This window comes from Poromitra crassiceps (assembly GCF_964638095.1).
Source record: "Poromitra crassiceps genome assembly, chromosome: 12".
Taxonomy (NCBI): domain Eukaryota; kingdom Metazoa; phylum Chordata; class Actinopteri; order Beryciformes; family Melamphaidae; genus Poromitra; species Poromitra crassiceps.
Window position 1 is genome coordinate 13,379,913 of NC_139632.1, and position 16,535 is coordinate 13,396,447.

General features: G+C 45.3%; 1 protein-coding gene across 1 annotated transcript; it reads right to left on the bottom strand.

The window, feature by feature from the left end:
• Positions 1–5,303: 5,303 nt before the first annotated feature.
• LOC310786761 (C2 calcium-dependent domain-containing protein 4C-like) lies at positions 5,304–12,197 on the bottom strand. The gene is made up of 3 exons (XM_083648039.1): positions 12,105–12,197; positions 10,271–11,078; positions 5,304–9,847 (listed from the first exon to the last, which is right to left on the bottom strand). The coding sequence occupies exons 2-3, from the start codon at positions 11,015–11,017 to the stop codon at positions 9,329–9,331; spliced, it is 1,266 nt and encodes a 421-aa protein (XP_083504165.1). The 5' UTR covers positions 11,018–11,078; positions 12,105–12,197; the 3' UTR covers positions 5,304–9,328.
• Between the last annotated feature and the right edge of the window lie 4,338 nt (positions 12,198–16,535).

Sequence of the window (16,535 nt, forward strand, 5' to 3'; positions counted from 1 at the left end):
AATTTAGTTTGTGGAAAAGTGCCATATAAACCGTATAAATATGTGTGTGTGTGTGTGTGTGTGCGTGCGTGCGTGCTCGTGCGTGCGTGCGTGCGTGCGTGCCTGTGCGTGCGTGTATGTTCGTGCGTGCGTGTGTGTGTGTGTGTGTGCGTGTGCGTGTGCGTGCGCGTGCGTGCATGTGCGTGCGTGTATGTTCGTGCGTGTGTGCATGATTCAGAGGTTTTCAGCCCTCCTGTTATCTTGCAACGTTTTTCCCTCCTGGTCGTCTGGATCCAGAGCGACTGCTGCTGTTTCTCTGCCAGGTAGTTAATTGTGTTCATCTTGCAGCCAAGGTGCAAATCAGTCCCTGATTAGATTTCTCAAATGAAACCCAGCAGGGCTCTGGGATGTTTCATAGATTCTGGTTTTTCCATCTCACTGGATCAAGCCTGTGACCAGCAGACCATTCTGCCACCTTGTCTAATGTTTCTCCATTGGGAATAGAGTGAAGGCTTTGATCGGACCTTTCACATTGTTTCTGATATGTGTTGTTTACCTCTACAAAAACGCTGACCTCTACGTCCTTCCTATCCCTAGCTACGCTGCCTTTTCCCTAGCCCTGCCAGCCACCTTCTTTGACCCCCCCCCACCACCCACATCCTCCTAGCCACTCCCCCTACCCACCCTTGGAATCCCGACTCTCTACAACCTTCCTATCCCTAGCTAGGTCTCTTTTCCCTAGCCCCGCCCCTTCCTTGTCCACCCCCCTCCCACCACCTACATCCCTCTAGCCACACCCCCTACCCATTCCTTGAATCCCCATTCTCTATCTATGACCTTCCTATCCATAGCTACAGCCCCTCGTGCTACAAATGGACATCTCGTGCTACAAACGGATACACAGCAGCAAAAAAAAATTGGGCGTTTTTTTTTTACATTTTTTTGCCATATTTAGAGGAATATCTCATTTTAAATCAACATTAGGATACTGTTGTGATGTAATTATTCAGTATTTTCTCCTTTTCTCACTCATTCAGAGCAAAGAGGGAGATATATAGCATGATGATAATGCTCTATATCTCCCTATTTGCTCTATATACACCAGTTAACATGACACAGACTTAACATGATAGAAATATTATCAGCAAACTTAATGACTAGACTAATTATTCTGATCTGAATGGCATATATCAAGAAACATTGACTCCTCTCTTTGCTGTATAGTGGGAGGTGCATTTTTGAGTAGGCTATTAAAATAGCATGTCAAGTTCACATTTCTTTATTGCCAGATTAAACAATTCGTATTGGTTGTTGGTTGGTTCAACACAACATGTGCGTGCATGCGCGCTTCTTCTTCTTCTCTAGCCTACAAGCATGTAACTTCCTTGATTGTTATTGTTGATAATTCTATTTAAATAGGCTACATTTTCATTTCCCGAAACATTCTTAAACAAGAAAGGAACATAGTGCACTGCAAAATATTTTTAATTACATTTGTAAAAGAAAAAAAAAGAAAAAAAAAAATTTGGAAAAAATCTAGGGGGTGCTGCAGCACCTGCAGCACCCCTACTTCCCGCGGGCCTGCCCCGAGATGTAGACTAGGCCCCTCCCCCCAACTCTACAAGGAAGCGAGAGTGGACACAGAAAGCGCCTCAAAGCCGGTGAAACACACACACAGACACACATGCATGCACGCACGTACATACAGTGCCAGAGAGAGGGGAGTGGGGGGTGGGGCAGAAGGGTCCGACCTGCGCAAACCTGCACCTTCAACACCTGGGTGTGATTTTTTGTATTCTAAAATATTTTACTTGATTTGCTGCTAATAATTTTGCACTGTGACCTTCAACCTTTTCCATTTTATTGTTCTCACTCTTTATTTACTTTTTATTTTCTTTTTCTTTCTCTATGCTCTTTTCTTTTTATCCATTTTATGTAAAGCACTTTGAATTGCCTCTGGATGAAATGTGCTATACAAATAAACTCACCTTGCCTGCCTCGGCACGCGCAGCAACTTTTAAACATGGTGACCTTTAAAGAAAGCCAAGGACTGCTATTCTTCACATTAAAAAAGTTACGCTCAAATTAAATTAAACGCTAAAATAACTAATGTGCACATAAATAAAAAAATTAAATCTGACCCTTGGCAGCAATTACTACTATTATGTCCCTTCAACATCTCCTGTCTTCTCATCTCGTCTCATAGCCGCCTCCCACGCACTCCCTCCCCACACAGGCAGTGCCAAGCCCGTCTCTCTCCCCACCCTAACCCGTCTCTCTCCCCACCCTAACCTGTCTCTCTCCCCACCCTAACCTGTCTCTCTCCCCACCCTAACCCGTCTCTCTCCCCACCCTAACCTGTCTCTCTCCCCACCCTAACCTGCCAATGACTCTCTCCCCACCCTAACCTGTCTCTCTCCCCACCCTAACCTGTCTCTCTCCCCACCCTAACCTGTGTATGGCATTTAGACAGCATGGACCAATTTGCATGAGCGGGTGAGGCGGCAAGGGAAGCCAGTAAAAACCGTGGTGAATGTGGGACTTGGCACTGAACTTGGCAAGCAGGCCTTTATGTTCTCTGCCCCTGCAGCCTGGAACCAAGCAGGCCTTTATGTTCTCTGCCCCTGCAGCCTGGAACCAAGCAGGCCTTTATGTTCTCTGCCCCTGCAGCCTGGAACCAAGCAGGCCTTTATGTTCTCTGCCCCTGCAGCCTGGAACCAAGCAGGCCTTTATGTTCTCTGCCCCTGCAGCCTGGAACCACTAGACCCTTCTCACGGGGGCCATTTTGTGTCGAGAAGCCAGGGTAAACACAGGTGCAAGCAAAACACTAATGAGGGTTTCCAAATTCCAATCATGGAAGTTGGAAACCCTCATTAGTGTTTTGCTTGCACCTGTGTTTACCCTGGCTTCTCGACACAAAATGGCCCCCGTGAGAAGGGTCTCTTGCAGACAGACTTGCAGCTAGCTGAGCTCATCCCATTAGCACATTTAAAAATATAGTGAAGGGCTTGGAGGCAGATTCAATTGGAGGTTGTGAGTGCTTCCGTAGCTAGGCCCGTTTTCCTCCTGTCTCTCTTTTAGTCATAGTCATAGTCATGTCTTTGTTTTATATGTGCTCTTAGTGTTTGCTTTCATACATGTTGTTACATGTTTTGCTTTTGTGTTTTAATGTTTCCTTATGTGCTGCTTTGCGTTTCTGTCTGTCTTTTTGGCTTTTGATTCTGTGATCTGTTTGCAACTGTATGCTTTGACATAATGTGCTTTTAATATTTGATTGTGTGTCTGGTTGAAACTGTATTGCTGCTATCTTGGCCAGGGCTCCCTCGAAAAAGAGATCTTGTCATCTCAATGGGACTCACCTGTAGCCTGTACTACGAAGCTAGTTTAATGCCTTATCCGAGTAAGTTTGAGTTTAAACCTGGTTTAGCCGTACTACAAAGCAAGTTAACTTTCAATCACCATGGCAACTGACGCTGCAAAGCTAACCTGGTCGCGACCAGGTTAGCTTCAGAGGATAAGATCAAAATCCATGACAGACCCATATAATCGGCTCTCTGGAGTCACTCACCGTTCATATAAGATCGCCATATGAAAAATAGATTGCAGTCAACTGAGAATATAACAAGAAAAACATTTGTGGCTCTGTAGGCTACATAATTAAATTAAGCCTACTTACCACTTTATGTCTTAACAGCTCAACTATGCGTGGAGAAATATGATCACTATTAATCACCGCAGCGCATATCATAGGCTAAACGGAGCCTCAAATGGAGTGAGGGTGATATTCTCCTACATGCCAGAAAAGCCTATACATATAATATACATGGGATAAATATGGGATAGCCCCAATACTAAATATGCAGGCTTCTTGCATGTTTCAGCTGGAACTGTGTCCTGTAGGCTGTATGCCAATATATGAGCAAAAATAGGCTAGTTTTTATCAATGAAAAGTATGCCCGCATCGTCTCAATTCAGTCCAGCAGTTTTCTCTTTTATATTAGGATATCATTATTATAGCCTATATGAATTATTCGATCAGTGCAACCACACACACATAATGAGTGATAGAGATCATTATTCATTGAGCATGCTTTCTAAATCTATGGTCTAAATAGGCTTACAGATTGTGGAAATTTATAGACTGAGATTACACATTTAATGTACATTTACACTCGCACAAAGCTGTAGGAGACAGAAATCGCTGATCAAAGTAAATCAAATGACTGATGTGAATACAAGCGGCAGCTTTAGACAGTCCTTCCCCCAACTATATCCAACGCGGATTTTCATTCTGCCATAGGTTACATTAAATATCCGCTAAAATCTCTGATCCCACTGTGGCTGCGCTTTTTCATTCAATGAGGAAATGGGTGTGGAAATGGGTGTGGGCATGGATCAACTCAGCTGTTCATAATGTGATTGGCTAGCGCACCTCTTTCGCGTGGACGCGCGCCTGTGCACGAGCGAAAAACGTGCGCGTGCACAGGCAGATCCCAGGTCCACTTACCTAGTACAAAACCAGCGTCGTAGTATCAGTTAACTAGATAGCTTTGATCCTGTTCAGTCAAACCAGATCAAAGGGACTCATCGCGGATCTGTTAAACTAGCTTCGTAGTACAGGCTCCTGGTTAAATAAAGGTTTAATAATAATAATAATAATTAAAGGAGGATGTCGTTAACAAGGCTTAGGGTTGGTCAAAAGTGTCACATGACCATGGTGATCAAGCCATGAGAGAGAGGGGGGAAAAAGAAAGGAGAGACGGAGAAAAGCAGATATTGGGAAAATGGGATGAGTGCAACTCTTCATTGACACTTCATTGGAAATCCACTGGAAATGTCTACACAAATGCCTTAAATAAGCAACTGCTCTTACAGACAGTATGCATTGTAAAGTAATAACTGACAGAAGCAGGGATGGTGATTTTGTCCCCCTTTAATTACAGCATTTCATACAATCATTAACACAATTATCAGAGAACGGTTGGTAAAATCCACAGGCGTCAGTTGTTTTGTAGCTACTCACGCCGACAGCGCACACTAGAGCACAATGTCAACATCAAGAAACAAAAACAACAACAAAGAGCACATGGAAACCAACTTCCATCTAACATCTCTGAGGAGAAACGAAAGAATTTGGTGTCAAGTAACGGATTGGCACTTTTCAGTTTCATTTTTCAGAGAGAACCTGTCAAGACAGGAAGACTTGAGAGACAGTTCAGCATAATTCAAAAGGAAAAGAAAGCTTCTGTATGGAATTACATGTGACCCATCAGTGAAATGCTACAATCATCTGACCACCCACCCACCCACCCACTCACTGTGTGTGTGTGTGTGTGTGTGTGTGTGTGTGTGTGTGTGTGTGTGTGAGAGAGAGAGGGAGAGAGAGAGAGACACACACACGCACGCATTGAGGCTCTTCTCAGATCTAATTTAAAACGTCTGCAGTCAAGCCTCTCCACCCCGGTCCTAATTAAACCGCTATTGAGTGCAGAACAGAGCGATGGACGGCTTTTTAGCACGGCAACAGGCAAGATCCATCAACCTGTATCCATCTGGCAGCGTCAGGTTAGCAAGATCATGGAACAAGTTAATTCTGGAAACTCGATCCTCAGTGGATCAAATAAAGGTTAGCATTTCAATTGGCCAGCCTTGTATCTAAACAGGGCAGAGTAGCTATATGTTTAAAACCAACCTGATTTTATTGTGACTTTACTCATTTCAATAGCCTTCAGATGACGCATAATGTGTTGATGTTTTTGTGAGGAAAAGACAAGGGAGTGTTTTAAGTCAAATCAATTGCAAATGCATGGCTTATTCTTTAACATGGAAAATAATTTACATTACATTTGATTGACTTGATAATGTAATGAATAATGTGAATAAGCCCTGAGGTGGATTAGTGGCTTGTATGTCAGAGGACTGATAAGATCATGCATTTCTACATACATTCTTTAACAGCCAGCAACATGTATCCCACACCGGAACACAAAGGCTATATTGTGTTTTTAACAGTCAGGCACTGTACAAGTAGTCTGCCAGATCCAAAGTAGGCCTATCATGTTGTTGATTGAAAAGGCTTTACGCAGATTGTCTTCAATTAAAAACAAAACACATCAATCATCAGTGTCCAGCAATACATGTCTTCTTAAAAGATAGATGACTTAGTAGGTTCGATGCCTATAGTTATTAATAATTAGTACCTCTGACCATCGCCTACAATTTGTTTCTAGAGCTATAGTATCCACTATCTGTTTTATGGAGGCTGAACACTGCCATAGGCTTCCAGTATATCTGAGAATCAACCAAAAAAAGTAAAAGAAAATGATTTCAGTGGAACATGATTACTGCTATACTGCTGGCTGGGGGTGGGGGGTTGGACGTGGCATATATCTTTTCTTTCATTACTGGAGAGAAAAAGTGTCACATGAGTCCAAGGAGAGCTCACTTTCAGAAACTCTGGAAGCTTATGACAAAATTCAGTCAGCACAAAAAACAAACAGAAAGCCAATATATATAGGGCCCTTTTCACAGCAACCGTACAGAGGTGGTAAAGCAGGAAGTAAAGCAGGTGTCACCAATGACATTAATGAGGGCCCTGGCACTGGAACGCCTAAATGGAATGGAACCATCATTAATGGTATTGGTTACACCTGCTTTACCGCCTCAAAACGGTTGCTGTGAAAAGGGTCTATGCAATATATCAAATATAGGGCATAACATAGAACCCATACATAAAATGGCATTATCCTTTAACGATTTATTTCACTTGTGATGCTATGATATAGATAAGTTCCAATATTACCATTTAATTATTTCTGATTAGACATGTGGCCAAATCTTCACCCATCAACAAAATACAAATCTTTCACTAGACCACAGGTTGAGGATGGCACAGCCTGCCCAGTCGGTTGGTCAGATATCTAGATCCTCTTGGACAGTCTCATTATCCTTTCCCCCCACTTATCAAATCTACTGAATGATAAGCTGCAACAAACCAGTCAAGGCAAATCAGTTACAAAAATAAGACTTGGTCGGGCAATAATCCCCACAACACATCACCCATATTTCAGACGTAATTGAGTATTATAAACATTTCCACAGCCGAGTATTGGCAGCAAATCCTCATCTAGAATCAGAGCATGCTGTAAGCTGTAAGGCATTGGTTCATGATTGGTTCCCAAACAGGGGTATGCGTACCCCTAGGGGTACATGTAGGTACTACGGGGGGCTACTTGAGAGAAAGGGGGAAATGGGAAAATGTAAGAATAAATCATGAAAATAAATGAAATATTTAAATAAATCTGCTCAGGAGGCACTAATTGCAACTCTTTCACCTTTCTTATTTTGTAATGTTATATTCTTCAAAGGGTGGGATATCGTTCATTCATTGCATAATATGCTATAGTTTTCTCTTGCCATTTCTAAGCTAAATTTATGGGGGTGCTAGGATTCAGAACTCAGGGAAAGGGCAAACAAAGTTTGATAACCACTGCAGTAAGGCAACCCCACTATTGTACAAAAAAACAAAACAAAAACACTGACATTTTGCACTGTCACCACATACTGTAAGTATTTTAGTCATGCTACAAGAAAGTGAAGGATTTGTCACCAAAGGGGGTTAGTTACCATTACGTTTCAGTAAAAACACAATAACCCTATACGAGCAGGTACTGTATGCAAACAAAAACAATTACACAACAGGGATCACAACAACAACTCACTGACTGTCACACCGTAACAAAACCAACCAGCACTGTCACGACATTTGTACTGAAAGTATACAGAGCATGTCAATAGTGTTGCTACAAGTGAGTTACAAATGCAACGTGAGTACTACTCCTCACAGAATTGATTTGACCAGCTGTCTGCATGCACTCTGGTTTCATCCCCCTTCCTTGTGAAGTTGCTCTCCCCTGCCGAGCACTCCAGGCTACAATCACATGCAATTTCTTCTAATTCCTTAGAAGGACAGCAGAGGACGCCGAGGGAGAGGCGAGAGAGGGCGGCTGCTCATGTCTAAAACACCCTATTATTGTTTCCCTGCATTTCGTCCTTGACATTTCTTGCGGTGACTGCCTCTCTCGTCGGGCATTCGCTTCCTGGTGCACGGTGCATAATTGGCATCTCATGGACAGTCATACAAATTATTATATACAGTTATATTCAGTACAAATTCCACACACATATCGAGTCATTCCGAAACATACAAAAGTGTTGTACAAATATCACATGCTGTACATATAAAATTACATGTATAATCAACAACTTTGGACAAAATGTCATACTAGCCAAAATGGAATGCTTTATCTCTCTCTCTCTCTCTTTCACACACACACACACACACACACACACACACACATACACCTTTCACACCTAACACACATAAGTAAGGCTTTCGGGTTTTGGGTTTCATGAAACTTTGCGAATGGCAAGCACACGCCAATACCATTTACATATTCATGCCATGAAAACCAGAGACACCAGAGTCCTCATTCTCCAGATATGAGACGCTGCCATTGTTCTGTTTGTCACGCCCCCGTAGCAGACGGCCCTGGCAACTGTGATCAAAGGGTCTTTTACACATCAGGATGTAGTGCCACTTCAAACAACATGCACACACATCCATCAGGATGTAGTGCCACTTCAAACAACATGCACACACATCCACAAAAGCATCTTTGTGCTGAATACACAGTATAATGTCGAATCGCCTCATGCACTGTTGTGCATTTGTGTCATATTACATTGATACAACCATGCCACACACGACGTTGTACACACTACAGTGCAGGCAAGGGCAGCTAGGCAGTGTGATGCACAGGTGTCTTCCAGCCTTTGATCCAGAACTGGCTGAAGACGTTGGCTGGGAGAGAGGCGGGGGGGGGGGGGGGGGGGGGTCTGTCGAGAGGGGGGAGGTGTCCAGATTGGAGAGGCGAGGGGGCGGAGCTGTCCAGATTGGAAAGACCTTTCATCTGTCAATTTCATCTGCGGCAAAATCAAGCCAGCCAGGCTTAATGAGCGTTGGTTGTTGTGAGCAGGGAAAAGGGCAACGCTCGACTGCCAAACAACTCTCTCATCCGCCCACGCTCATCCAGGTGCTTCATTTTCCAGAGCTTTCCGATGGAGGACACAGCACTTCAGACATCAGGAGAACGCCTCTCCTCTGCCCGTCCAGGTGTTTGTTTCTCTTCGTGGGGAGCGCTTCATTTGACCCTCCCTTTGTCTATATGTTCAGTCCTCGTCTATTTAAAAAAAGGTGCAGGGCCAGAATGTATAGAAACCAGTGCAAACATCTAATGAAAGTTTTGATCAGAGTCCCGCCTTGTCGAGTTCGTTGCCTCATGCGGCTTTAGGGCCCCGAGACCAGCTTTGTCAGCGGTACTTCTCGCTCCCCCAGCAGCGTGTCCCTCTTTAGACTCGTGCCTTTGTTCACCACCTTGAACTTCACCGACAGGTTCTTCACCTGGGCCGAGGTCACCGAGTCGAAGAAGAAGTCCTCGTTGAACACGGGGTTGCGGCTGTTCTTGATGATGTTGCTCCTCTGCTTCTGCAGCTTGCCCGGGTTCAGGTAGACGGACACGCAGCAGTGAATGCTCTTGATGTCGCAGACCTTGTCGTAGAGACTCTCGGCCGCCAGGACGCGGATGCGCAGGCGGGCGGTGCTGGCGTCGTAGTTGGCGCTGATCCTCACCGAGCCGCCTTTGTGCAGGTTGATGGTGTGCTGCACGGCGTGGTCCGACGCGGCCGCGGCGCCGTGGCCGGAGAGGGGGCGGAGCCGGCGCTGGACGTTGGGGCTGGGCTCGGCCGAGCTGCACTCGTCGGTGGACAGGGAGCTGTGGCGCGCAAATGTCCGCTTGGCCTTCACCACCTTGTCAAGTCAAGTTAGTCAAGTTTATTTGTATAGCCCTAATTCACAAGCATATCTCAGAGGGCTTTATAGAGAATGTGTAGAGCTAGGTCTAGCTAAGCGCTATCAATAAACAGGCTTGAACAATCTTATATTAGTGAGAGAGAGGAGGGGGAGGGGGAAGAGAAGGGGAGAGAATAGGGGGAGAGAAGGGGAGAAAAAAGAGGGGAGGGGGAGAGAACAGAGAGAGAGGGAGGAGTGAAGGGAGAGAACAAGGGGGAGGGAGGGAGAGAGAAGGGAGAGCGGAACAAACAAGTACTGGGACCGGGCGATATAGTTTGAAATCAATATCACGATAATCCTAAGGGTCATTCTCGATACCAATATATGTCACAATATGGTTCATGTAAGCAACGTCATGTTTAATAATCAAATGATGATCACCTTGGCCTGCGTCTCGTGGGTGAAGATCTTGAGCAGGGAGGCCGAGCGGGAGAGCAGAGGCGAGCTGAACGGCGAAGACTCGGCCGAGGAGCAGGTGTCGCTCTCCCCGCCGCTGAAGTAGCGGTAGGGGTTGATGTGGGAGGAGTTGAAGTCGGCCGGGTTCAGGTGGTTCCCCCCCCCCTCACTGCCGCCACTCTTCCCCGGGCTCTTCCTCTGGGCGTTCGGGGAGGTGATGGGGCTGGTCAGCTCGCAGTGGAACAGCGACTCCTTGCGGCGGGTGTGGGGGCTCTCCTTCAGCGTGGTGAAGCCGTACGAGGTTTGGGTCTTGGGGACGTAAGGCAGGGACATGGCGGTCTGCGACTGGGGGTCTGCGTTGGTGTCTCCGGCCACGACGTCGTCGGCGCTCTCTATCTGTATGATGTGGCGGTTTGCTGCCCTCAGCAGGTTCTTGGTGGTATCTCCTGCGAGCTTGGCCACGAGGCGCGGGCTGCGTGGGCTGCTGATCTTCCTGCCACTGCCAATGGCTTGCTCTGAAGCGGAGGGTCGCAATTCATCTTTGGCCTTCAGGTCGGGGATCTCCGGCTCCGGGGGGCAGCTGACCAGCTTGGGGGGAATGAAGAAGTCTGGGATTTTGTCAGGTGTGAGGACGTTGCTGTAGGCCGGGGCGCTGCCTTTCTTGTCTCCGTGCTCCCCCTGCCGCAGCACGTTGGTCTCCACCGACCCACGGATCTTATCCAGAACCCACATGGTCCCAGTGGATTCAACCAAGTGGGATGTGTGGGAGAAGGGGAGGTGCAGTCAGGGGTAACTGCAGTCAATAGCACACAGAGGGAGATTTTAATGACCAGAGTATAGTGAGATAATAGCTCTAACATCCAAATAGTCTAATAGACAGACACTGAATACAGCAAGGAAAATGACACTCAAACAGCAGCTGAGTGGGGTATAACAGCGTTATACCTCTCTGAGCTTTATAAGCTCAGCTTTATAAGCTCAGAGAGGTTGAAAGCCCAAAAAGATATTCAAACGTGATTATAGGCTATACACAACTTGCTTCCCTCAAAGAAATGTTAGAGACTAGTGGTTTGTTTGTTTGTTTGTTTGTTTGTTTGTTTGTTTGTTTGTTTACACAAGCACATTAGGGAGGGGGAAAACCAAACAACCTAAATGATTCACAATCCATTTTCACAACAAATGAAACGAGCCATTCTACTGATGCAGGATTGAGATCTCCAGTCCTGCATCCACACATGATGTAACTCCAGTTACCTCAATCCATATAGCTTGTTTGTCAATTAAGCAACAATAGATTGGCTCAAAGCCATAAACGTTAAGGGAGCCATTAGGCTATGTTTATAATATTCGTTTCCATTGCATCTTTTAATTGTCATTGTTTTAGTTTAAAATTGTTGGTTAGGCTACATAACAACGGTTTTAGGACGTGCATTTTGTTCTTTGTACTGAGAAATGTCATGCTTCAAGTTCCGTTTCAAGTTTCAAGTTCTGTTCAAAACGATGGTAAAAATGTATCATGCGGAAGAGAATAATTTCAGTAGGCTATACATGTATAATAAGAATTTTCCATAGATTAATCTAACAACCAAATATCGGACACGTAGCCTATCCCAAAGACTTGGAAATGAAAAAGTTTACGGAGAAAAAAAACATGGTGAAAGTTTCATAAAATGAACGGAGATTGTTCAACAGGTGCCACGAGGCTTCCCGTGCGCACAAGTCCGCTTGGAAAATCCTCCAAAATAAATGCGTCATGAACTCTCGAATAAAACATCTGAATTGAATTCACAAACACTAAATTCAGCATGAAGATACTTACAGGGCTGTATAGGGGACACACTGCTCTGCTTTCTCCGCAGTTTCCAAGTTGACAGCTATTTTCTCCTCCTCTCCTCTCCTCCGCGGCGCTGCGCTCTGTGCGCCCAGACTAGATGGACTTGGAGATATATAGCGCATGTCGTGCTTTTATACGCTGGCTGACTGACTGTCCCCTTGGCGATGGCTGAGGCTGACCAATAAGATAACATGTTTTTTTTTGGTGTGTTTCCCAGCACAAACAATCGGAATCACAGTGCCAGTGGCTGCATATCAGAGATACAACATTCTTACAGGTGGGTTTAAATTGTTCAACCTGGGTGCAGCCATCCTGCTGCATTTAACCCAATCGATAAAACAACAGCATGATTGGCAGTTGGGCAATTGTGTTCTCTTCATATCCGCTGCATGATAGCATCACTTTAACAGACACGTGTATGAGAATAGATAATCACTTTTCCTTTCCTCTCAATTTCCCCAAAATTACATGCGAGTGTGTCCCACCCGGGCCACCCCACACCCACCCCTCCTGTCTGACATTAGGCAAGCTGGGGCCAGCTGTTGAGAAATGTGATGTTGTTGACATGTAAAGTCTCTTAAAACAGACGGCTCACACGATTTGCAAATGCTCCTGTCTCTCTCTGGATCATTCAAAGATTGTGGAAAAGATAGACTCACTGGTTTGAGAGACTAGGCTTAAACAGACTAACCGGTTTCCCTGGAAACTTTGCCATGGCAACAAACAGGCAACAGAGCTGTTGTTGCAGGCACTTTGTCTTTATTTCTCTAAAAATATAGCTTGCCAAGACAACTCAAGTCGGCGCCAGGCTTGGACAAGTATGGCAGAGATCTGCGTGTAGAGCCAGTAGGCTATAGCCTGCCCTAATAGTGCATGCTGTTGCTCTAATGTGCTATAGCTCAGAGATTTCAATGCCTCAGTGGGTCTCAATATGCCAATATGTTGCAACAGCATGGACTGTATGGTAGTTTTGGCTTTATACCAATATGACACTGTCTTCTTCTGATGTGGGCATGGATTACACTGGTAGGGATGGCTGGGCGATATATGTAAGGGATAATGGATAGTGAGCCGGTCATTACTGGCGAAATAATGACCGACAGGTGATATTGAGCCCGACGTGCAGCGGAGGGCTTAATCATTCACCTGAAGGTCATTATTTCCAGTAATCACCGGCTCACTATCCATTATCCCGCTTAGAACACGGCCTACAACTAAATCATTCAATAATCTGACAAAAATAATTATTCAAATAGATTTTTTAATAGCGTTTTCAATGACAAAGCGGTTTCATTCATAATTGGCACACAAGACACCACAGCTGCAACTGGTTGGCCTAATTAGTAGTGTCTTGCTGACAAAAGGCTCTTATCAACTGATTAATCAAGGGGTGGCAGAGCAGCGGTCGGTTGTCGAGAAATAATGACCGGTGAATCTTGTTGATTGACCAATCAGAATCGAGTATTCAAGAGAGCCGTGTTCTAAGATATAATAATATCATTATATGAGACTAGATATCATTATATGAATATTGTGATACTTCTTCCTGCTCTTGAAGACTGTGTTACAGTGAAGTGATACCATTTTCTGCACTTATAGCTATATCTTCCTGTTCTGGCTGAGTAGCTACAATTAACAATTAATGGCTTTACCTGTTCATCATATCCATATTATTACTGGTTTACACATTAATAATGATCATTACTATTAAAATGTTCAAAGTGTTCTTGTGTGTAAATATTGGATGAAAGCACAAATATTCATCCCCACAATATTGTCACATTATCGATATTGAGGTATTCGGGCTAAAATGGGTCACTGCAATATTTGGATTTTGATCGCCCAAAAGACGTGATGTGCATTACTCCTCCAACAGGTTGCAGTTCTGACTCGACCTCATCCGCATGGAAACTGAGAGGAAACTTGATTGTTCCTGCCTGGGTCGAGTTGCCCTTCATCACACTTGAAGAGATTTCACTAGAGTCAAACAGACCAAACCTCACACCCAAATGTACACACACACACACACACACACACACACACACACACACGCACACACGCACACACGCACACACGCACACACGCAGACACGCCGGGTCCCAAGAAGAGGATAAACCAGCCACATAACATTCCTTCAGAGTCTATGTCGATAAATATGCAACTCAAGCTGCAGTGATGACACAGAACAGAAGAGCCTTAGCGTGGCATGTCAAACACGCTATTCAAGCTCTCTGAGTTCAGATAATTGTGCGTCTTGTCTTGAGTCTTAAGACAAGATGCACAATTATTAAGTCTTAAGACTTAAGAGGTCAACCCACAGGTCATTCTCTGAAAATCAACTCTGTAATCAACCTGTGAAACGATCCATTCACCGTATAGATTGCAGATGGGCTATTTGAACCCTGACACTGCTGTCTGTCACTTTGAGCCATAACGCCTATAGAGGCTCGGCACTCTCTCACAGCCTTATAGAAACCATTCCTGTTACATACAACAAAGTGTGACAGATCTCAAGGGAGTTCGCATGTAATGTAACACAGAGACAATTCAGAATCAGCAGCGATTCTGCATTGCAAACTATCCCAAACTCATATTTCTGACAGTACAAAAAATGTTCACCGCCTGCCTTTTGAATCCAGTAATTATGATACCAGATCACAGGACTACTTAGTTTTAAATAACTCTGCACATCAATTCTTAACTTGGCCATTTCAGTTTCCTATAATGAGGGCTTTATCAAGGGAGGAAACTGCAAAGCACTTTGAAATTCACATTTTCTGTCCTCACTGTCTTCACTGATTTTAAAGCAATATCTCACATTTTCTACAGCTTGTGATAGCTTTTTATAAAGACACCTCGTTCTCTCTAGAAGAAGACACGCTGATCCCCACGAGACGACCTAATTAAATAAACGAAATGAGAATGAAAGAAACGGGCTATGTGACATTTGTTTGAGGGCAAATAAATACTGTATAAGTCTGTTGAAACGTGACAGTCACACTAGTCTGTTTACAACTCTGGGCTCCCATTGTTGTTAACAGCTTCCTTCCTTAATGAGATCGATAAACACGCGGGCGATGAGACAAGGACAGACGGCAGACTGGGGAAAGGTCAACGTGTCTGTGCTGCTCTCATTAAGGGATGGGTGTTGCATCTCTGTCCGAAAATGTGAGAGCAACCTGAAAGAACTATAGTCTCTGTGTGCGTGTGTGTGTGTGTGTGTGTGTGTGTGTGTGTGTGTGTGTGTGTGTGTGTGTGTGTGTGTGTGTGTGTGTACAGTGTGTGTGTGCGTGCGTGTGTGCAGGCGCGTACCTGCCCTTGGTCATACCTATGAATGATGCAGAACTGATTGAATGGCTCTGAGCTTTCTGGTTCCCCTATGGGAAGAGAGAGGCATACCTGGGCGTAGGTGGTAAGTGGGGGAAGCGTACCTGGGCGTAGGTGGTAAGTGGGGGAAGCGTAGGTGGTAAGTGGGGGGAAATGTAATGTGAGAAAGCAGCTCAGCAGCCATTTGACGCCTGTGTCCTTTGCTCATGCTCACACAGTGTTTCAGGGCCACTGTGTCACCACACCTGCTGCTGCCCTATTACCCCCCTGGGGAGACGGGAGGAAGGATTCGTGGCCACTACATAGAAGAGAGGAGAGCGAGGGAGAGAGAGAGAGAGAGTCCTGACTACATAGAAGAGAGGAGAGCGAGAGAGAGAGAGAGAGAGAGAGAGCCACTACATAGAAGATAGGGGAGCGAGGGAGAGAGAGAGAGCCACTACATAGAAGATAGGGGAGCGAGAGAGAGAGAGAGTCCTCCAATTACCGTTAGTCACTTATGGTGGAGCAGGAAGAAAGAGTGGTCACACACGCGATGAGGTCCATTTTTACCCCACTTCCTTTATTGTTGCCATCCATCTTCTTTCTTTCCTTGCTGCCAAACCCACTCCCACCTTCCCCACCAGCTCTGTTGCCTTGGAGATATCTCATATCCGGACATATGGCTCAATCCCCACCACCAACCCTATATCCTTGGCTCATCTCACCCTTCTTCACCTCTCCAATCTGTGACAGTCCGTCCCGTACAAACATGCTGTAGCGCCTCCCTCCACCAGCTGCAGGTTAATGCAGCGGGGCCGAGGGCTCTGACTCAGGGCCTTCTGGACACAACACACACGAGACTCACATTCACATGAAGGACTCAGTGTGATTATTGCCAGGCCAAGCTGACAGGGGTGGGGACACCCGGGTCAGTTGTCCCGGCCGGGACCCTGGGCCCTCGGGGGAAGGGGTAGTCCCTTAGAACAGACGAGTTGGCTTCCGCAATTTTCAAATGCTTCCACCATACCGTCTGTACTTCGTGGGGGAGAATCATGCACCAACCGGAATGGGAAGTAGAAAGGCGGGTTTTCCGCTCATTAGTCCAATCAG